Source organism: Hemiscyllium ocellatum, chromosome 10 (genome assembly GCF_020745735.1).
Source record: "Hemiscyllium ocellatum isolate sHemOce1 chromosome 10, sHemOce1.pat.X.cur, whole genome shotgun sequence".
NCBI lineage: Eukaryota > Metazoa > Chordata > Chondrichthyes > Orectolobiformes > Hemiscylliidae > Hemiscyllium > Hemiscyllium ocellatum.
Window position 1 is genome coordinate 16,510,004 of NC_083410.1, and position 24,015 is coordinate 16,534,018.

Here is a 24,015-nt window from a genome sequence, read left to right on the forward strand (position 1 = left end):
ATTTGGCAAATGAAACTAATGCGGAAAAGTGTAAATTGGAGGATAACCATCAGAAAATAAAGAATACAATTCTAAAGTGGGTATAAAAGCAGAAACCTGTGGCGACATGTGTAGGAATCATCAGATTGGGTCAGGAGCTAATGCAGCACCATTGCTGCGCATGCGCACCGTTAACCATTTGTCTGGCCGGGTCCGTGAGTGCACATGCGCTGCCTAAATCTTCCCGAATGTTCGTCGGCAGTCGGCTCGAGTCTAGATTAGAGTGGTGCTGCAAAAGCAACAGCCTGTTCGGCAGCATCCGAGAAGCAAGGGAATTCGATGTTTCAGACAAAAGCATTTCCCATCTTCCACTCCCTACTTCCTTTCTCCCCGTCAGGCCGAAATTGAAGGTGTGTTTGAAACAAGTAACGGTTACTTACCGAAAAAGGTCCGGAACGGAGGCTTGAGCGTTGCCAGGGCCAACGGTCGGGAATGACATCACCCGACGTGTTGACGTAGAGGGACTTGCTGACGCGATAACGCGCTCGGTGACGCGGGTGTCAATGTCACGATGGCGGCGGCGGCACCGATGAGAAACGCTGAATGCTGAGCAGCATCTGCCGGACGGACAAGAGCGTGGGTTGGACCCATTCTACAGCTTCGGGTATTTCGTTTCCCTTCCCGATCAGGTCGGGCATCCCGATGCATGTCTCTCCGCAATGCAAACATGTCCATGTGGGGAGACCATGAGATGTGGATTTCGTAACAGCAGCAACGTGCGATGTCTTGGCGTTGCCCCCCCCCCCCATAGACCCAGATCACTAATGTTACTCTCTCCTAAATGAGGGATGGTTAGCGCAGAGTGGACTCTTTCTTTCTGCCTGGGTTAGTGGTGCTGGAAGAGCACAGCAGTTCAGGCAGCATCCGAGGAGCAGTAAAATCGACCTTTCGGGCAAAAGCCCTTCATCAGGAATACTTTTTCTTTCTGCCTACCACCGAAATATTCGTTAATATTGCGAAAATTCCGTATTCAGTCCTTTTGTAGGTGCAGTGAATTCCAATTTGTAACCAATCCAGTGAGGTTAGCCGTGAAAACGTTAAATGAGCACTCGCGTGCATTAGTTCAGCCACCTGAATGAGCAGAATTCCGATATTTGTTTTTATTTATATTGCTCGAACGGTTTTAATAAGGTTTGAATTGATGTTCAAATTCTGGATTACTAATCCATGATCATCATCAGTACCAATGGATTCTTGTATTTTGGTTTGCATTCCATTAATCTGAAGTGGTATTGATACATCTGTGGTTCAGTTTTTTTTGTCTGCTTTATGCTTTTTGTAAGCCTGGCATATTGTATGTTAATGATGTGGCTACCCTTTTGGCGTTTGTGCCCTTTTAATATATTCTTGTCAATTCCAGTGAGTAATGGCCAAACTTGTTAAATCTTTCCTTTTCAGATAAACACTTCATCCCAGAAACTAGTATTGTGAAACTTTTCTTAACTGCTTCTCAAAATTATTTCCTCTTTCAAACAAAGAGGCAAAAACTATTCACCAGACTGGGTGGTCACACAAAGGCCTAATGGTCCAAAGCAGCTGCAGTACAACCTAAGTAGAGGGAAATAAATAGTTTTTAAAGAAAGGGTGGGATAACTGGCTTCCCTAATAAAAACATTGTTCTCATTAGCTTTTCGAATTCAAAGAATACGGAGCAATTTAATCTCTTTGGAGAAATGTCAAATTCAACGTATTGACCATGTGTCTTTCATGAGTAATTTTCTCTCAAACCCAAAGACAGGTAGCCAAACAACCTGACATAAACATGCTAGTTGTCATTCATGGCATTTTTACCATTGAATATTGTACTTGAAAATTATTCAGCTGAAGCTTTGAATTTTTGGATTATATTTGTCTTAGTTTGTATCATTTATGGTAATACTTTTGATATTAGAAAGGGAGATAGCCCAGCCAACATTGCCATCTATTGTTCTCTTTCAAAGAGCTTTTTCATATTCAGCATCTATGAATGATTTTTCATCTGAAGTTGACTGAAATTATTACTTCGCGCACAAGTCACAGTCTATAAATAAATGAATCACCTCAGATTAAACTTTGGGAGAACACAAGAATGCAAGAAATATTGATTTGTTGACCATGTTTTCTAAAAGCCATCATGAATGTTGTTTGAAATGTAATTTTTATGGAAGCTATTAATGCAGAATAGTCAAGGTGTTGTCTGCATTGAAGTTTGATTTAAATCAACGTTGAGTACAGTTAATTTTCATTCTTTTGTGAGTTAAAGGCAGACAGAATTAGACATTGATTTTGCTCTTCAGCAACACCTTTTAAGTATGAGTATGTAGTGGTTTGTGTAACCTGCGTTCTATTCTCTCAGTTAAGTCCTTTGAGACTGTCTAATCTAGTGTCAGGGTAGTACCCATTTGTGACAAGTGCAATTTGAAATCTTCACCCACAATGATGTGAAATATAATTTTGACTTTAATAATATGGTTACATTTGTATATGATGCATATGGTAGATATAGATTTGATTTCATCTAAAATTTTAATAATTTCCATTTGTTTTAGGTAACAACCAAAATGGCACTATTAAAGTACAAGGCTATGCTTTTCACTGTAAGGACTGTTACCTGTAGAGCATGTGGTTGTTTGCAACGTGTACAGCATTTACTAAAAACTTATTCACGTGACACAAGATTTCTTGAGAGTCTCCCATCAAAAAATCAGTCTCCACTCAAGCTGGCAGAATATTCAACCTATTGTGGTAGGACAGAGCGATATTTGTCTGCAGTTGCCTGTTCAGTACTCAGAAAAGAACAGCAGAGGCCGATATCCAGGTTTGACTTTCTGGACATGGAAGACATTGAAGAAATAACAATCAAGGCAGAGAGGAGTAGATATTTGAGAAGATTTGTTCTGAATTCTGACCTGGCAAATCTAATTGTGGAACATCTTGATGGAGACCTATCTGAAGATAATGCCATAATCTTTGAATGCAATCCAGGTTGGTCTACTTTCTTTTTGAATCAATGTTAGCATTTTAAGAATCTTTCCCTTTCCTTGATGAGTTTGGTTTTATTGTATTCTTAGGGCCTGGCGTTTTGACACGTGCGCTGCTGAATGGTGGAGCACAGAGAGTGGTGTCTTTGGAGAGTGACAAGCAGTTTCTCCCTGCATTGCAGGTATATTTGTAATTAATCTTGTTTACTTGATCAGAGTTAATTCATTTCGAGACTGAGCATTTCACAATTGTGTGTGCGATACATGGGGGAAATGCATGGAACTTGCCTTTAGATGGATGAATGAATTGGAATGCTGACTCCTCCTCGATTCCTGATTTTGGTTTTTATGTAGAAAAAAGAATTAAGATCATGCTTTTCCCTGGGTGCAAAGGCAAAGTGATCCGAATTGTCTAGAACATTTCAGTGCTGTTCCCTTAAAAAAATTATTACCTCTATCTTCAGTTTATTCATTCTGCTGTACAACCATGTTACAAAAAATTACCATGAAAGTCAATTCTCTTCATCCTGCATTTCCTTTTTAAAAATGAAGTATTCTTGTGTCAGTATTTACACTCCATGTCCAATTGTGGGTCATACCAGAACCTACTCAGCCAACTCTATGTAGCTTTCAGTTAAGCCAGAACTTTGCCTGAAAATGGGAATGTTGTGGGCATCATCTCCAAGTCACACTCAAGACTTGGGAATAAGCCATTAAGGTTTTGGCTGATCTGGTTGTGATCTCAACTCCAATTTCATATTTGGCACCCATAACCATTCACAATCAAATCTGTTAACACTATTTCGAATTAATTCAGTGACCCAGCCTCCAGTGCTTCCTGGAGAAGAGAATTCCCCATGTTTATAACCTTCAGATAATCTCAAATTCTGCTTTGAAAAGAGACCTCCATGAAATTCATTGCCACAGAAGGCTGTGGAGGCCAGGTCATTGAGTATATTTAAGATTGAGATAGGTTCTTGAGTGTCAAGCTGTCAAGGGTTACAGGGAGAAGGCAGGTGTATAGGGTTGAGAAACTCATGAGCCCATGATTGAATGGTGGAGCAGACTCGGTGGGCTGAATGATCTAATTTCTGCTCCAATGTCTTATTCTTTGACAGTGACCCTTATTTTAAGTGTCTCTTTCCCCCACACAAAAAAAAACAAAAGCAAGTGTTCTTTTGGCATACAAGCTCTCGAGTCCCTTCAGCGTCTTTCAATAAGATCGCTTCCCATTCGTATAAACGCCAGTGGATACTGGACCAACCTGTTCACCCAGTCTTCTTAAGACAAGCCCTTCGGTCCAGCAATGAGACTGCGTTTTTAAACAGGGAGACCAAAGTTTGTGAGAAGATTTGTTGCTCGGGTGCTCGTTGTTGTGGTTCTGTTCAACCAGCTATCCTTAGTAGCCACACACGCAGATGACAAGCAACATGAATTTGACTGGGACAGCACTACTATTACAGGACAAGCCAAACAGAGAACAGCCAGGGAATTCCTAGAGGCATGGCATTGATCCACAGATTCAATCAATAAGCACATTGATCTGGACCCAATATACCGACCACTACAACGGACAGCTGGAACTGACAACCTGAAACGACAGATTCAAACTACTACAAATGCTGGAGGAAAAACCACAGAAGTGCTTCACAGGGGCTCCCAAGCACTGAGGATGTCATCTAGACAGGGGACGAAACATCTGCAACACAAATTCCAGCTCGGTGAACAGAACTACCACAACGGGGAGACCAAAACTATTCTTCGTTTCAATTTTTTATTTATTAATTTGTGGGATGTGGGTATCGCTGGCTGGCCAGCATTTATTACATGTCCTTAGTTGCCCTTGAGAAAGTGGTGATGAGCTGCCTTGTTGAACTGCTGCAGTTTGGCAGTAATGCTATTAGTGAGGGAATTCCAGGATTTTGACCCAGTGACGATGGAGGATCAGCAATAAATTTCCAAGTCAGGATGGTGAGTGGCTTGGAAGGGAATTGAAGGTAGTGGTGTTCCCATATATTTACCACCCTTGTCCTTCTAGATTGAAGGGGCTGTGGGTTTGGAAGGTGTTGTCTGAGGATATTTGAATTTCTGCAGTGCAACTTGTATATAGTACACACTGCTGCGCACTGAACATCAGTGATGGAGAGAATGGATGCTTGAGGATGTCGTGCCAATCAAGCAGACTGCTTTGTCCTGGATGGTGTCAAGCTTCTTGAGTGTTGGAGCTGCACTCCTCTAGGCAGGTGGGAAATATTCCATCACACTCCTGAATTGTGACTTGTAGATGGTGGACAGGCTTTTGTGAGTCAGGAGGGGAGTTACTTGCCACAGAATTCCTAGTCCCTGACCACCTCCTGTGGCCACTGTTTGTTTATTTGAGTCCAGTTGAGTTTCTGGTCAGTGATAATCCCCAAGATGTACATAGTGGTGGATTCAGTGATGGTAACATCATTGACTGTCGGAGTGTGGTTAGGTTGTCTCATTGTTGATAGTATTCCAGATACGGTCTCACCAAGGTCCTACACAGCTGCACTAAAACTTCCTCAGTTGTATGTTTCATTCCTCTTCAATAAACATTTCATTTGCCTTCCTAATCACTACAGCTTTGCTTTCCAATTCAACTTCAGGTGCAGGGTCCACATTCAGAAACTTCTGGCAGCTTCTGCTTCTAAGTGGACAATAGGCTTGACTAACTTGCTTTTCAAATTTGCTTGTTAACTTTTTCCCAGCCACAATCTATAGGATGATCAATTATGGCATTATATTCTGATTGTTCAAGGTGAGATGAGGCTCATTTCTAACTTATTTAAGGAGCGCATGATCAATATCTAATTGGCTGTTGAGGTTGATGAACATTGACTAATGCCACCTCCCACTCTCTTCTGACTGGTTCCTTCAGGTGTCACTTATCCCTGGATCTATCCTCCTTTTGTGGTCTATTTTGTTATCTTTATGCCCCCTTGTTAAGATGAGATAATACTTCATGGTATCATCCTTGCCCAGTTTGTTTCGAATCAGGAGATGTCGATATTTTCTAATCGATCTATTCGGCGATGTTATTACCCCCCTCTGGTGCAGGGGCTACTTGAACGAGAGCCTCCTTGTTCACAGGTAGGGCTGTCAGACACCCACGATTGAAAATGTTGAGCCAAAGGTTAAGGAATAAGAGGTTTCAGGAGGTCTGTGGAGATCGGTCAAAAGTCAGCTATGATCTGAATGAATGGTGGAACAGACTGAAATGGCTAAATTGTGATTTCCTGCATGTCTCTCCCTACTCATCCTGCCCTTTGCTCCTCATATCGAGTCATAGAAATATACAACATGGAAATGCTTCGGTCCAAGTTGTCCATGCTGACCAGGTGTCCCATATAAACTGAGTTCCATTTGCAAGCATTTGGCCATATCTCTCCAAACCCATCAAGGTGTCTCCTAAATATTGTAATTGTACCCACCTCCACCACTTCTTCTAGCAGCTCATTCCATAAACGCAACACCTTCTGCGTGGAAACGGTTGCTCCGGTCCCCTTTTTACAACTTTCTCATCTCATCTTGAACTCATACCCTCTAGTTTTAGACTCCCCTCACCCCAGGGAAAAGATCTTGCCTATTTACCCTACCCATGCCCCTAAGCCTCCTATGCCAGGGAAAATAGCCCCAGCCTATTCATCCTGCCCCTATAGCTCAAACCCTCCAACCCTGGCAATATCCTCTTAAATCTTTTTTGAACCCTTTCAAGTTTCACAACCTCCTTCCTATAGTTGGGAAACCAGAATTGAATGCAGTATTCCAAAAGTGGCCTAACCAATGTACTGTACAGTCGCAACAACGCCCCCCCCCCCCCCCCACCTCCCCGCAACTCCTATACTCAATGCATGGTCAATAAAGGCAAGTATACCAAACAGCTTCTTCCCGTCTACCTACGATTCCACTTTCAAGAAATTATGAATGTGCACTGCAAGATCTTTTTGTTTAGCAATATCCCCAGGATCTTGCTATTCAGTGTCTAAGTCCTGCTCTGATTTGCCTTTCCGAAATGCAGCACCTCACATTTATCTAAATTAAACTCCATCTGCCATTCCTTGGCCCATCTAATCGAGATCTCATTGTAGTGTGAGGTAACCTTTGTTGTCCACTGCATCTCCAATTTGTGTTATCTGCGAAGTTACTAAGCAAATGTTATGTTCACTTCCAAATTATTTATATAAATGACAAAACGTGATTGTGTTGTTCTGGTTTACGTTTTATCTAGTTGGTATTTGAAGATGAAGACTTCCATTCCATTACTATACACTACTTTAAACAGTCACTAATGTTTTAATGTATTAGTGCTTTTAAAACTGTTTGTTTTTGGAACCATTTTCTAAACTACTGAAATAAACATTTAGTCCCTAGAAAGACGTTTGCATGGGCAATTGGAGGTGGTGCATTGTGATTTCTTCAAACTTGATCCAATTGGTCGTGGCCCAGTGAGACCTCCTGCCATGTCATCTGAAAAACTCTTCAATGATCTGGGAATTGCACCAGTTGCCTGGACTGCAGGTGATAATTTCTTCAAGAATTTCTGTCTCTTTTAAAAGCCGTTCTTATTTTGAGAATATGAATCTGTTGTAACTGATTATATTTTGACAAACATTTTGATCCCTAAAATGGTGACACATTAGATGGATTGGCCATGCTAAATTGTCCTGTGGCATCCAGAGTTGTGCAGGCTAGTTGGATTAGCTGTGGTAAAGGCAGGGTGGTGGGATGCTGTTCGGAGAGTAGGTGAAAACCTGATGGGGTGCATGGCCTCCATATGTACTGTAGGGATTCTGTGAACTTTCCTGAGTCATAAAGTTCAAAGTCCATTTGAGCATAGAACTCTAGGTTGACAGTCCTTGTAGTACTTAAGCAATGTTGCACAGTAAAAGTTGCTGACTTTCCGATCAGACATTAAACTGGTTTGATTGCTCAAATGGACCTGTTAAATAAAGGTGGTCTTGGAAGGAGAGCAGGGGAGCTATGCTACTGATGTGTTCAAACTTTATTCATCAGTGTGAATGTTGATGTCTGTTGTTTAGTCACTGTCAGTTTGGGGCTTTGAAAGCTTGCTTTGAGCAAATTCACTGCAGCATTCCAATGTGACTCTACTTTGTAAGAGCCTCATTGGCTGTAAAACATTTTGGCATGTTTAGATTAGATTACTTACAGTGTGGAAACAGGCCCTTCAACCAAACAAGTCCACACCGACCCGCCGAAGCGCAACCCACCCATATCCCTACATATACCCCTTACCTAACACTACGGGCAATTTAGCATGGCCAATTCACCTGAAACGCACATCTCTGGACTGTGGGAGGAAACCGGAGCACCCGGAGGAAACCCACGCAGACACGGGGAGAATGTGCAAACTCCACACAGTCAGTCGCCTGAGTCGGGAATTGAATCCAGGTCTCTGGCGCTGTGAGGCAGCAGTGCTAACCACTGTGCCACCGTGCTGCCCACTATTAATTCATCATGTTATTAATTCAGTAAAGGTGTAAGATAAATGCAAGTCTTATTTCCTTTTATTGATTTGGCTTTGCACTCAGAATTGACAATTTTTTGCATCAAGATTATAAATTCGGACATTTGGATTTAATTCAGAGCTTTTTAAGAGTATTTTATTAATTTGCAAAAGATTTATGTGCCTTCTTTGTGTCACCTTTTTAATTAGCCAGACACCTTGATGGTTTTTGTTGGTGGATTCTCCAAGACCTGATTGGTAGGGTTCTTTTATCTTTTATTCTTTTTGTTGCTGGAACCTGCTCTCTAAGTACATGGTTAATGCTAGTATTTTACTGATTCATTACTTTTTATGTGCCCTTTTTTCCAATATTTTGGACTACTGCATTGGGCACCAGCACCCTGGTGATGAAGGAAAAATCACTTGCGGTTCCTGTTCCTGAAGCTATTCGGCACCCTTCATTGTGGATGATAAATGAGGACAGGACCTGGATTGTCCAGATATCCTGCTTCCACTGTGAAGGCTCACAAATGAAGACTAGCTATTAACGTGCATGTCAGCATAGCATGTCACTGTATTGGAACTATGTCTCAGCAAGGAATCAAGTCCTTCAGTAGAGAAAAAGGTGGAGAAGGAACTAGTCATTTTATTGCAATAGCATGAGTAGATTTTGTCTTTTTTTCTTAACTGGTTCATGGAATGAGTGCATCCCTGGCTTGACCAGCATTTATTTCCAATCATAAATTGCCCTTGAAAAGGTGGTAGTGAGGTTTTTTTCTTGAACTGCTGCTGTCACTGGAGTGTTTGGATATCCACAGCGCCACTAGAAGGGAGGGGCAGAAGTTTGACTTAGTGACAGGATTGCTTGTGGTTTGGAGGGGGAATTAAGGGTGGTGGTGCTGCAGAATGTCTGACCTTGTCCTCAGTTATAGAGGTCGGGGTTCCACAGGTGCTGTTGAACGAAAAATGTTAATGTTATCAAATTACCATATATACTCGAGTAATAGTCAAATTTATTTGACTTCTTTTTAAATTTATGGGGTCGGCTATTGTATGGATAGTACTGTCACAAAGCTGGTCCCTTTTTTTCGCAAAGCTGTTCCTTTTCTCAAGGATACTGTGTCCTTGATCTTTTTTGGAATGGTCATAAAACTCTTCCGGTTCTAATTAGACTGGTTTGGTACAGAGATTAAAGGGTATTGAGAGGCCTTTTTGATCATATGTAAACAGATGAGACTTCATGCCAAAGTGGTCATGTTTTTGAAGTAACCCCTACAATGAAAGGGGAGCGGTCAGCTCTCTAGCTGAGCAGTTCAGTCCAGAAATAGTTAAAGTTCAGCAGTGGACATTATGAACAGGCTTTCTCTCTCTCCTTCTGTCCTTCAAACTTTAACCTGTAAGCATTTGTTCCATTTGTACTGTTTTTATGGGGGGTTTCCTTATTGGGGCTGTGGTGTATATTTGGAACTGCCCCGCACCGCCCGTTCCTATCTCCTGCCCAAAATCCACAAACCTGATTGCCCCGGCCGACCCATTGTCTCAGCCTGCTCCTGCCCCACCGAACTCATTTCTGCATACCTTGACACGGTCCTGTCCCCCTTAGTCCAAGAACTCCCCACCTACGTTTGGGACACCACCCACGCCCTCCACCTCTTCCATGATTTTCGCTTCCCTGGTCCCCAACGCCTTATCTTCACCATGGACATCCAGTCCCTATACACCTCCATCCCCCATCATGAAGGCCTCCAAGCCCTCCGCTTCTTCCTTTCCAGCCAAATCAACCAGTACCCTTCTGCTGACGCCCTCCTTCGACTGACTGAAACTGGTCCTCACTCTGAACAACTTCTCTTTCCAATCCTGCCACTTCCTCCAAACCAAAAGAGTAGCCATGGGCCCCAGCTATGCCTGCCTCTTCGTTGGATATGTGGAACAGTCCATGTTCCGCAGCTACACTGGCACCACCCCCCACCTTTTCCTCCGCTACATCGATGACTGTATCGGTGCTACCTCGTGCTCCCACGAGGAGGTTGAACAGTTCATCCACTTTACTAACACCTTCCATCCCAACCTCAAATTTACCTGGACTGTCTCAGACTCCTCCCTCCCCTTGCTAGACCTCTCTATTTCTATCTTGGACGACCGACTCAACGCGGACATTTACTATAAACCGTCTGATTCCCACAGCTACCTAGATTAAACCTCCTCCCACCCTGCCCCCTGTAAAAACGCCATCCCATATTCCCACTTCCATCGCCTCTACCGCATCTGCTCCCAGGAGGACCAATTCCAATACCGAACAACCCAGATGGCCTCCTTCTTCAAAGACCGCAATTTCCCCTCAGACATGGTTGACGATGCTCTCCACCGCATCTCCTCCACATCCCACTCCTTCGCCCTTGAACCCCGCTCCTCCAATCGCCACCAGGACAGAACCCCACTGGTCCTCACCTTCCACCCCACCAACCTCCAGATACATCGTATCAACCTTCGTCATTTCCGCCACCTCCAAACAGACCCCACTACCAAGGATATATTTCCCTCCCCACCCCCATCAGTGTTCCGGAAAGACCACTCCCTCCGCGACTCCCTCGTCAGATCCGCACACCCCCACCAACCCAATCTCCACTCCCCGGCACCTTCCGCAAGAAGTGCAAAACTTGCCCCCGCCCCAAATCCCCCTCACTTCCCTCCAAGCCTCAAAGGATCCTTCCATATCTGTCAGAAATTCATCTTCACCTCCACACACATTTACTGCACCCAATGTGGCCTCGTATACATTGGGGAGACAGGCCGCCTACTTGCAGAATGTTTCAGAGAACGCCTCTGAAACCACCCGCACCAACCAACCCAACCGCCCTGTGGCTGAACACTTTAAATCCCCCCTCCAACTCCACCAAGGACATGCAGGTCCTTGGCCGCCTCCATTGCCAGACCACGTAACATGACGCCTGGAGGAAGAGCGCCTCATCTTCCGCCTCGGAACCCTCCAACCACAAGGGATGAATGCAGATTTTTCCAGCTTGCTCATTTCCCCCCCCACCTTATCTCAGTCCCAACCCTCGGACTCAGCACCGCCTTCTTGACCTGCAATCTTCTTCCCGACCTCTCCGCCCCCACCCGTCTCCAGCCTATCATCCTCACCTTAACCACCTCTCACCTATCATACTCACATTGCCCCTTCCCCAAGTCCCTCCTCCCTACCTTTTATCTCAGCCTGCTTGGCACACCCTCCTTATTCCTGAAGAAGGGCTCATGCCCGAAATGTCGATTCTCCTGTTCCTGGGATGCTGCCTGACCTGCTACGCTTTTCCAGCAACACATTTTTAAGCTCTGATCTCCAGCATCTGCAGTCCTCACTTTCTCCTAACAGCATAATCAAGTCTACATTGGATAGACTGAGTTCTGTAGGGATTCTTTATTCTGTTCTTTGTGTTTCATTTTGTAATTTTTGTGAATAAATTTCCCAGTTTTTAAAAACCTAGTAGTCAACCTAGCTAAGTTACTCCAGGTAATTTTCACTGTGTACTTACTGAAACAAACTGCAAAGTTATGGTCTGGGTTGCATGCTCAAGAATGTCTGGCTTAGTCCATAACACTACTTTTTAAGGGGCTGAAATTCATGCCTGTCAAAGTTCATATCATTGGCAGAAGCCCAATTGATCTCTAAATGAATAGAAAAATGAATTGTGGTAATTCTGGAGCGGAACACAATAGCCAATGGACTGGAAGACTGGCTGGGGAATGGAACAACCAGCATACTGGAAAGCTGGAGTTGGACCTGACAGCTGGTGCACTGATTCATAAACATTGATCTGTTATCTGTGAAGAACTAGGGTTGACTTTTACACATGATATATGGAAAGTTCCAGGTTATTTGGCCAAAGGTAGGGGGTCAAAATTTACATGAGATAGACTATTGAGTATTCACGGTAAGTATCACATCATGTTAATTTTAATAGTGCATATATTTAAAAATGTTTCTCTTTCCTAGATATACCAATAAGAGTAGTTGGAATCTTGCCACAAAAAAATGAACGAAACGTGCTTTGGAAACTCATTTATGCTCTGTTTGAGCGGATTTCAGTATTTCAGCTTGGAAGAATAGAAATGAACATATTCATGAGTGAGAAAGAATACACGGTATGTTAAGTCCTCTTTGTCAATATGCTTGAAAATTTTTGTAACTCTTGCTTTTGAATTCAGTTGTTGAAATTGAAAATTTATTATCTTCTATGTAGAAACTGACAGCAGAGGCTGGAAACCTGAAGCACTATCAGGCATTAACTGCCCTATACCAGTTGGCTTGTGAAATACAGCTGTTGCACAAGGTGCGAATTTGTTTCCCTTATTAATGATATGATTGTAAGTTGTAGCTTACAATGTTATATGTATGTCTTCATTTTGATCTTTTTTAAATGTTGTAATGTTTCTGCTAGCAGCGATGATTATGCGTCATACAAATCAAATCATTGTGTCAAGGTATTATAAATACAACCTCAACTGCACACTGGCCTTGGTGAGATTGGATTATTTTTAATATAATTCAGGGAATGTGGGCTTTGTTGACTTGGTCAGTATTTATTGCCCATCTCCGATCGCCGTGTAGGCGGTGTGCTGAGCTGCCTTATGAAAGACTGTGGTTCATTTGGTGCAGATGATGATGATATTATAATATAAGTATGAGGCGTAGCAATTCAGCTGCTCAAGCTTGATACGATCGTGGCTTATTATATCTTAGCTTTGACTTCTCTTTTCCTGCTGCTCTCATTACCATTTAACCCATTTCCAATTTAAATGTCAATGTCCTGGTATCCACTTCACTGTGGGGTAGTGGATTCCACAGATTCACAGTCCTTTGAGACAAGTAATTTCTTCTAATCTGTTGTAAATCTGCTACCCTTTAACCTAAAACAATATCTCTTCTTCTAGATAAAGAAACATCCTATCTCCATCTGCTTTGACAATCTCCTTTAACATCTTAATACCTCAATTTGATCTCCTCTCAATCTTCTAAACTCTGAGCAGTTTAGGACTGTTTTCACCAATCTGTCTTCAGGCAAATATCTCCTCTCTGAAATTAATCTAGTGTCCCTATTCTGAACTGTTTTCAACACATCTCCATCCCTTTCAGGTAAGGGGAGCAAAATTGTATGCAGTACTCCAGATGTGGTCTCACTAACGCCTTGTACGTTTGCAGCAATACTTCCTGACTACTTTTATTCTATTCATTTAGCAATAAATGTACAGATCTATTTGTTTTCCTTTACAACCTGTATACTAGCTTTCTGCAATTCATGCACGTGATCACCCAGATCCCTCTGCATCAAAGTACTCTGAAGTTTCTATCTATTTAGATAATTTTATTTTCAATTCCTCCAACCTACATAAATAACCTCACATATCCACATTAAACTTCATTTGTCAAACTTTGGTCCATTCACCTGACCTATTCTCATACATTTGTAAATTTCTTATTTCTTTCCTTTCCCACTTGTTTTACTGTATCTGTAAATTTGACGAGACTCTCTCGTACTATATTCATCCCTGCATGCAAGCCATTCATACAGGTGGATAATTATTGGATAAGTCAAATCTCAGGCTGAAACTTAGCATAACACATCATTTTGTGTCTTTTTATTGTTGTTTTAATGAAGCGATCTCTCAATGAAACATGAGCACTCAGTCTGGCGATTTCATTTTACCAAAAAATATTAAGGAAATAAAATTTAGATAAAATAAAATAGTTATTTGCATATAACACAATACATTCAGTTCTGCTATAACATGTGTTTCTTCAGCACAAATTGGCTTTCATGCGATTGAATAATTTAGACCGTTATTTGTAGAATTCGAACTTTCCTTACCTGCATTGGCTATACCATGATTCTGGTCCCATTAGTTTAATAACGTGAGATCACACGAGAACAGAACTATCACGTTATCATCAGAACAGACTGTATAAAGGTTTTGAAATACAATAAAAATATAGTCCCATGTTTGTAAAAAAAAAAATTTACAAATCGCAAAACCATTTTTTTTTGCAGTATTTACACTTGAGAGAATGTTCTTTACATCATCTCTATCGTCTTAATTGGACTGCAACCTTAATTCCCAGTCTCTTGAATCTGATGACCTTTTCCTGACACCTTCAAATACCCAAGTTTGAAGTTTATCAGCTTCAAATAACCCCTTTTAGGGTTTTAACTAAGCACATTTTTTTTTGGTCAGGAACTATTACTGTTTCCAATTGAGAAACTTGCGTTGGAAATAAGAGTAATTGCAAAACAATGAGGGCAGAGCTAGTTGGATGGAACTAGGAAATGAGTTTAGTTACAGACATTTGAGGAACAATGATACATTTAAGAAAATACTTATGACTTACACTGGGAGATATATCTTTGTTGTGAAAGAAGGATTCTAGGAAAGGGATAAGTTAACCAGGGATGTAACGGATAGCATCAAACTGAAAGGGAAAAAAAAAATCATACAATGTGTCAAAGATTCGTGGTAAGACAGAGGATTGGGCAAGTTTTAAAAGGCAATAAAAGGTGATTTTAAAAAGATCAAAAGAGAAAATAAACTGAGAGTAAACTTTCAAGCTTTTTTTTAATCTATTTGTTCACATGTAGGCATCATTGGCTAAGTCAGCATTTATTGTTCATTCCTAACTACCCAAAGGGCAGTTAAAGGTCAGACCATATTATGGGGCTAAGGTCACATGTAGGCCAGAACCAGGTAAAGGCAGCAAATTTACTTTCCCTAAAAAGAACATTAGTGAATCAGAATGTGCCTTGGACCAGAGGACATAATCCCAGATTAAGCTTTTGCCCAGTTCGGACAGAAATGAGGAGGAATTGTTCTCTTGATCTCGAGAATCTGTAGAATTCCTTACCACAGATGGATATAGAGGCTGTGTCATTTAAATATCTTCAGAGCTGAGCTAGACAAATTTTTGATCAGCTAGGCAATTGAGGGTTATGGGACAAGGCGAGAAATCAAAGTTGACAATTATCAGATAAATTTTCACCTCAATGGGCCTGCTTCTGCTCCTGTGCCTCGTGGTCTAAACTGGTCTGTTTCTCAGACGTAAATGTTTTACACTTCTGCCTTCAGCTAAGGTCCCTGCAGAACTGACACAACGTAAACTAATGCTGAAATCATTTTTTTCCCCAAGTTCTGTGTTTTCTACCTAAGCTTTACACAGAAAACCCAGAATTTTTATCTCAACACCCACATTGCTCTTAGAGAAAGTTTCAGGATTTAGAATGACCAACACTAAAAAACAGAGCAACATATATCCATGATAGATGGTGAGTACGTTTGAGAGGAACTTGGAGGTGGTAGTGTTTGCATGAATCAGCTATCCTTTTCCTTTCAAAACGTAATGGTAGTGGATTTGTAAGATGATGGGACTGAATTGCCATTGTTGGTTCTTATGCCGATGTCACTGCCAGGCTGGTACATCCAATTTTATTCCTTTTGAGGTTTGCTAGCAATTTGAAGCAACTGAGTGGCTCGGTGGGCCTTATTGGAGGACATTTAAAAGTCAAATTTATTGCTTTTGGTCTGGTGTCATAGGTCAGTTAGACTAAGTAGGGACAGCAAATTCCTTCATGAAGATACTAGTGTGCCAGGTGGGTATAAGCAATAATTAACAGTATTTTCGTGATCATTGGATATTTAAATCCCAGCTTTTTTGAATTTCTGTTCCACCAACTTGGAGTGTACTACTTGAATCTCTGGATTCATAGTCCAGCATCAAGTCCACTTTGTCACCACCATTTTCATTCATCATGAAGACCTTTGGTGGACTAAAATTATGCTTGTGTAACATTTTATCCTATGTGATGTGAAGTTTCAATATTAGTGACTGGTATGGGGATTCAAGGTTCTCATCTGAAAGTAAGCTGGTGTGAATTTCACTGGATTTGTATAAAATGGATTATTCTACTTCTGTAACCATTTAAATTGTGAATCAAAAGTATTGAGTTGTGTTGCTCTTGAAATGATAGATTAGTTCAGTAAATCCATTCAAGTTTATCAGGCTGAAATATTACTGTGTGCAGTCTTTGTTCACCAGAGGAACTTGTTTTTAACTTATCCATTTGACTATTCTGCCTGTCTGCCTATCCTGTTTTTGAAAATAGTTGAAAGAGCAGCTTCATCACACCTCCTATTGCATTCAATATCTCATCCAATGAAAGAGCAGTAACAGGAGCAGGGATGTCTTGCTGCAACTGTACACAGCATTGGTAAAACCAGATCTGGAGTACTGTATGTAATTTTGGTCTCCATTATCTGAGGAAAGACAGTCTGGCTGTTGAGGGAGTGCAAAAAAGGTTGACTAGAGTGATTTCTGGCATTGTGGGAATGATGTGTGGGAGAGACAGGATCAATTAGGACTACATTCACCAGAGTTTAGAAGAATGAAGAGAATCTCATACAAACCTGCAAAATTCCAACCTTTCCAAAGCATGTCCATCAGGACAAGATACAACTTGGAAGTGAATAAGAATACTCTCCACTTGTCTGGAACAGCTTCAACAGCCATAGAAGCTTACACTATCCAGGATAAAGAATCATTTTAAGTGTTATGGAGGCAGGGAGAAAAATGGACTTAAAGCCACGATCAAATTGTCCATGATTTTATCAAATTGACAAAACAGCCAACTCTTCTTTCTAATTAGTTGGTTGTTACCCTAGCCATGATGTAATGGTCTTAGTTAAAGGGTTATTTTGTGCCACACTTCGAGACTTGAGGTTGAATGTTTAATGTTTATAGTAGCAATACCATAACTGGAATATTTAATTGGAAGTGTTTAATATTTCTAAACAAATTATCTTTTTTAGGAACCATGGTCATCCTTTGCTACAAATTCTAAAAATGGAGGATATGGGATACAACGAAGTTCAGTAAGTACTTGGTTGTCTTGAGTATGATGAAGTACAAATTCTTTGAAGAATTTATTTTTTGGCTATGTAGAAGTTCTGTACTGCAGATTTTATATAACAATAAATGCTCCTTCACTTCGGGAAAATATTCTGGGGCACTATCCATTCTGTTAAAAAAACAAATTGATAACATAGCAGTAATCATGTTTAGCTTGTTACTTACTAGAGGCTGAAAATGTAATTCTGAATGCTTCCATTTAACAAATGCAAGTTTTTAAACTGTCATCTGTGCACCAAGAAAGAAGGTCTGCTTTAGTAATTTGTTTACTATTTTTCTGGGTAAACTTGTTATCTGAGATTTAGGCTTTTGATCTGTCTGGTGTTAGCAATATTTGGATTATCCAGGTATTTCCCATCTTTTGCAAGATTCATCCTCTTTTCTGATGTTAGTGTTTGCCACTTTTAAAAGTATAAAATGTGTGATAAGCAATGTTAGTTAATACAGAGGAACCTCGATTATCCGAATATTAGTTATCCAAATATCAGATTATCCGAAGGAGATCTTGAGGTCCCAATAGAAACATTACATCAAAGAAATGTTTCCAACACTGATCTTGTCTTTTGTTTACAGTGATTTAAAAAGGACTCTGCTCACTGAAATACTGCCGAGAGCAGTCCTGGACATTGATGGGAGTCCAGGCACTGTTTCTGTCTGACTGCTTGCCCTCTCTTTCCCTGGAGTTCTACACAGGCTGTACCCTGCCAAATAATGTCTCCAACATTGTCCAGTTCAGGGCAAAGGAGGAAGCTGTCAAAAAGTTGCAGTTGTGTGTGTGCATGCACCCGCTAGCTATTTGGAGACTTACTCCGCCCAAAAAGGTGGCAGCAACAGTCTTGTTGTTGATATCCTGTCTGGCTGCATGGGAGAGGGGGCGGTGTTGTACGGGATTGGAGGTAGGGGAGGGGAGGTTTGGGGGGTGGGGGGGGAGCAGTGTTGAACAGGGGGCTGAGTTTGGGGGGGGGGAGGAGGTGTGGACGGGGTTGTGGGGAAGGCTGTATTGCACAGGATTGTGGGGCAGACAGGGCTCGTGCATAGTGTGCTGCTGCCTAGTCTCGTGAACGGGGAGCAGACTTAACAGAAAACTCCAAGCCCCAGAGGAGAGACATTGAATCAATTAACCAAATAATCAATTATCCAATCAAAATAGTGCCCGCCCATCTCGTTCGGATAATCAAGGTCCCTCTGTATTCACATTGTGAAATGGTTTTCACCTTTACATATTAAATCAGTAAACCAATTACAGTAGATACTTCAGCGAAGTATTCAATTCTACCTGTATTGCTGTTAATCACATTGTATCACCTCATTGAAAAAAGTAGTGGTTTGTTAGAAATTAATTCTTTTGTCTCTTTTTTTTTTGAAATTTCTGTAGCTGACAAATGATCATTTATGTCTTGTGCGACTAACTCCACGCAAAGACTTATTCACTCAAACCTTGACAGCTGCCAATTCATCCACGCTGGTTCTGATGCTGAAGCAGTGCCTTACAAAACGTAAAGCTAAACTAATTGACCGACTAGAGTAAGTATAAAAGACTTCAGCAAGTAAAGCACTGTCTTGAGGAAAATCCGATTTCCTCTTCTTATCTTTTACTGTATGCAGTGCCAGTGGAGACTGTCAAATGAGATTGAATCACTTTAAGTATGATTGGGATGTCATCGAGGGAGAGAAGTATTACTTGAAGCTGAAATTTGGCAAAAATGATCAACTGAGCAGTTAGGTGGTATTCAGGGCAGCAGGTTGATAACACCACAAGATTTAAGTTCAGAAGTAGGCCATTTGGCCCATCGAGTCTGATTAGCCATTCAAGGATATCATTAATTCTCAACTCCATTTCCTGCCCTTTCTCCCATATCCCTTTATCCCCTTTGCTAGTTAAAAATCTGTTCTTCCCAGCCTTGGGTATTCTTAACGACCCAGCTTCAACAGCCCTCTGTTGGGAGTTGGGGGAAGAATCTTCTTCCTAATCTCTATTCTAACTGGATAGCCTCTTTCTCTGAAATTATACACTTTTGGTCTTAGACCTTTCCACAAGGCATGTTGACCCTCTGTATCTACCCTGTCAAGATCCTTAATAATCTTAAGTTTCGCTAAGGTCGCCCCTAATTCTTCTAAACTTCATTGAGTACAGACTCAAAATCTCTCCTCAAATGAAAATCCCTTCATATCTGAGATCAACCTTCTGAACCTTTTTCCACTAGTGCCAATATATCTCTTAGGTAAGAGGTACAAAATTATTTACTCTATTCTGTGTGTTGTCTCTCCAGTACCTTGTACTGTTTTCAATAAAGGCCAATACTCCAATTGCCTTCCCTATTACCTTCTGAACTTGTACGCTAGCTTGTTGTGATTTATTCACAAGAAGCCCCAAATCCCTCTGTGCTGCTTTTTCTCCATTTAAATCATAATCAATTCCTCTATACTTCCTGTCAAAGTGCAAAATCTCTGTATCCCACTTGTATATCACCTGCTAAGTTTTGTGCATCCTTACATAATCTGTTTAAATCCTTATGTAGACTTCTTATGGCATCTACATCACATGCCTTCCTACCATTTTGTGCCATGCATAAATTTGGTTGTAGTGCATTCACTTACCTCATCCAAGTTATTAATATATATTGTACATTATCATAGCACTGCACTGATCACTGTGGCATACTACTAGATACAGGTTGCCATCCTGAAAATATGCCCCTTACTCCAACTCCTAACAGAAGCCAACCAATCCTCTCTTCATGCTGTTATACTACCCCCAACACCGTGAGCTCTTTATCTTATTAATGAGGTAGTGGTGACATGATGTTAATATCTCTGGACCATTATTCCAGAGCTCCAGGCTCATATTCTGGAAATATAGTTTTGTATCCTACGATGGTAGAAATTGATTGTTTAATTTATAAAATTCTGAAGATGAAGATTCCTAAAGATAACCATGTAAGCTTGTCATTAAAAACCCATCTGGTTCATGAAAGAAATCTGTCATCTTCACTTGGTCTAGCCTACACATGATTCCAGATCCCATAACAGTGTGATAAATTTTGAATTACTTTCTGTTTTGAAATTCTGACGGAGATTAAATTAAATGTAATTTGTGATCCTTATGCACATTACTTGAACTGGATTATATTCTGAGGCATTGTGCATTGTTTTGTATAACTGGGCAAGATGTAACAAGTGGGATCTAATTTTCTTTCTGTTGAAACGGAATACAGGTTAGTAACCAGATGAGAGATTTATCATGGGCGGACTTAACTCTGCATCAAGCAGCCATCTGGTTTTCAGTACTTAGTTTAAAGCTGGGAATTAATGTTGTCTATATTTGTCTAGTCAAATTGTCTCGCCTCAAACAGTTTAATTATGTTAAGGATTTCACCATCGACCTCTCACCAAGATCAACAGTATTCTCGAGTTAACCTCCTTTGTAATGAAAGAAATCACACAATGAAGCAAATAATTACTACCTTTTGTAAGCATTGGAATCCTAATTGCAGTGCTTAAATGAGTATTCAAGTAAGGTGTAGATGAAGTTTGTTGACACAGGTTTCCGAGACAGTCCAGTTATGTGAAGTAATTCATCAGTGATAGCTTTCTGTTTACAAATTGAGCCCAAAATTGGTATAAATTGTAAAATTAATTTATGATCAGGCTGCATAGATTTGGCGATCCCATGGCATAATGTCACTACCTCCAAGCCGAAGGACCTCTGTACAAGTCTCATTTGCTTAACAGATTGGTTTAAAAATATGTAGATTCCATAGATAGCTAATAAGTTAACAGCAATACTTCTTATTGTGTTAATAGATTCATTGCTCACTGTTAGCAATATCTCCAGAACGTTTACAATAACTTCCTTTCCAAATGGAATTTAATCCTGAAGAATGAGAGATTATGCATTTTGGGAGGACCAACAAGGCAAGGGAGTACAGGTTGAATGGTAGGTAGGAACAGCAGAACCTTTATGTGCATGTCCATAGATCCTTGAAAGCAATAGGACAGGTGGATAAGAAGGTTAAGAGGGCATGTGGGATATTTGTCTTTATTAGTCAAGGCATTAAATACAAAAACAAGGAGGTTCCTGTTGAGTACTTTGTGTAATTCTGGTTGCAACACTATAGAAAAGATGTGATTGCATTGGAGAGGGTACAGAGGAGATTCACGAGTATATTGTCTAGGCTGGAATAATTCAGCTGTTGAGAGACTAAATAGGCTGGGGTTGTCTTCCTTTGGATCAGAAAAGGCTCTATAGTGGTGATGGGGGCACGATCTGATTGAGTTGTGCAAAGTTCTGAGAGGAATAGGAAGGGTACATCAGGAAAATTTTCTCTTGGTGAAGGAGCCATTAACCAGGGCACAGTTTTAAAGTAAGGAGCAGGAGGTTTGAAGGGGATTTGAGGAAATATCTTTTCACCTAGAGGGTGATATGTATCTGGAACCCACTGTCTAAAAGATTATTAGAGGCAGGAATTGCTAAGACCTTTAAGGAATGTTTTGATGAGCCCTTGAAATGCCTTGCCACACAAGGCTATGGGCCAAGTGCCGGAAAATGCGATTAAAGTAGATAGGTGAATGATAACTGGTGCAAACACGATGGGATGAAGGGTATTTTTTGTTGTCTATGATTCTCAATTGAACTTTCTTCATGTCTTATGCCCTCTTTGGATATACACTGCTCAATATACTGAATGTATCAGCTTCTAATCATGCTAAATATTAATTAGTTTTTGAAAAATGTTATCATATCAAAATAAATAATCTTCTCAATGCTTTTAAATCATCACTTAGGTCTTGGTGCCCTGGAAGTGGAGCGAAGTTACTGACACAGCTAGGTTTATCAGAGGATATATTAACAGGTGAAGTGCATCCAGAAGAATACAAGGAACTATTTGAAGCAATGGAACACTCCCAGGATTTCAGTCAAAGTTGGCTTTATGAGGAAGTGTTGGAGAACATGAATTCTACAGTATCACACATCTGAATGCATAACTGGGATGGGGTAGGGGGGAGGAATCGTCCTGCTCCTTAATCCTTCATAGTGTGAATGCTACCTAGATGCAACTGAATCCAAATCACAGGATCCCTTCAAGTGCTTCGATGTGCATTCTTATAAGTGTGGTCCATTTCTGAGATGATATTCCATATACCATGTCAGTGAAGACTTTAGCCTTGATCAGAGCCTACTGATCAATTTGGCCTGCTTATAAATTACAAGCAATATTAATCTTTGATGTAGGTCATTCGAATTCCTGCACAGAGCCTCACTTGATAATTATGAAACGAGGTTCAAACATGAAGAGAACATATTGTACAGAAATGCAGATTGCAGCACTCAGTGTTGAATCAAATCATCTAAATGCTCTATTTTATTCAATTTTGTTTTTATTGAAATGTACTAATATGTAATATAATCCTCATTAAATGCTCTTTATTCATCAGTGAAGTTGTTTCAAATGAGTTTTGTTTGATTTTGTTTTGTATGGTACTCTTGATGGAAGGTCAGCAACAAGATTATGACTGAGCTATATTCACTTTCATTTCCATTAGGGCCATTGTGTAGGGCAGTTAATCGTCAACCACATTGCACCACTGTTATCCAGTAAACTCATTCAGCTCATTTGTTGAATAATGGCTAAACTCAAATATGTTCTTGAAAATCTGAACATGCCCATAGCAACCTCACCTTTAGTTTTCAGCATATTCTTGAATATTCTGATTATTTGGTAAACTGTTGCTTTTGATCAAACATGAGAGCTTTTCACAAATTATTTGAAATTGATTCTCTCCTAAGGTGTAGTCACCATGCTTTCAGCTGGGTAAACTGTAAGCCCCTGTTTATTTTTAATTTGAGGGTATGAAAATAATTGTCGTCATGGTCCAATGTAAAGCAATAAACTTTGTAATTTATATCACCTCTCAGTACTGCTTAAGTACATTGTAATTCCTCCCAGTCACATCTAATGGCCAAAACTGAAGTTCCACTCCATGTTGAATGTTTGTATGGAAATACAGTTACTTAAGTCCTCAAGCACCCTCTTTGTCACTTGCACTATCTTGTTTGCTTTACTTTAACAGAAAACCTCAAGTTCCATAATTTTCAACGAGTTCTGTCTTTCAAACATTGATACTGATATTAGTGTTGATAAGAACTGGAGCTGTCCTGTCATGGAGTTTGAAGTCATTTGTGTTTTCTTTACTGAGTTGCTTTGGATTTGTTGGGTGGAAGCAAGAGACTGGGAAGGTTGGAAGTAGTTGGTGCTGTAGTGGAAAATGCAACTGTACGTTAGCAGTAAACCAAACCAAGGATAATCAAAGCAACAGATATAATTTCAGATGGAGATATTTTACTTTCTATACAATACTGTTTACAAATTGTCATGAAATATTATAAGACAGCAGAAATTAGGGCATTCAGCCCATCAAGTCTGTTCCACCATTCAATCCCGTAACACATGATCCCAATCACAATCAAGAATCTATCTCCATCTTTAATATACTTGATGACTTCGGTCCAACTTGTCCATGCTGACTAGGTATCCCAACCCAATCTAGTCCCATCTGCAAGCACTGGCCCGTATCCCTCC

General features: G+C 40.6%; 1 protein-coding gene across 2 annotated transcripts; it reads left to right on the forward strand.

Annotated features, from left to right (window-relative positions):
- The first annotated feature begins 270 nt into the window (after window positions 1-270).
- tfb2m (transcription factor B2, mitochondrial) lies at window positions 271-22,874 on the forward strand. 2 transcript variants are annotated; one of them, XM_060831285.1, is made up of 9 exons: window positions 271-668; window positions 2,568-3,003; window positions 3,090-3,181; window positions 7,385-7,538; window positions 12,476-12,624; window positions 12,723-12,812; window positions 17,335-17,397; window positions 18,810-18,958; window positions 22,220-22,874. In XM_060831285.1, the coding sequence occupies exons 2-9, from the start codon at window positions 2,580-2,582 to the stop codon at window positions 22,410-22,412; spliced, it is 1,314 nt and encodes a 437-aa protein (XP_060687268.1). In that variant the 5' UTR covers window positions 271-668; window positions 2,568-2,579; the 3' UTR covers window positions 22,413-22,874. The 2 variants fall into 2 exon arrangements, with proteins under 2 accessions (XP_060687268.1, XP_060687267.1); XM_060831284.1 differs by having other exon boundaries at window positions 273-643.
- Window positions 22,875-24,015: the final 1,141 nt, after the last annotated feature.

Bases quoted from the DNA above. Each gene is read 5' to 3' on its own strand.
- tfb2m (XM_060831285.1), top strand. From the start codon at position 2,580: ATGGCACTATTAAAGTACAAGGCTATGCTTTTCACTGTAAGGACTGTT. The intron at 12,625-12,722 runs GTATGTTAAGTC...TCTTCTATGTAG, and splicing joins TGAGTGAGAAAGAATACACG to AAACTGACAGCAGAGGCTGG. The intron at 18,959-22,219 runs GTAAGTATAAAA...ATCATCACTTAG, and splicing joins AAACTAATTGACCGACTAGA to GTCTTGGTGCCCTGGAAGTG.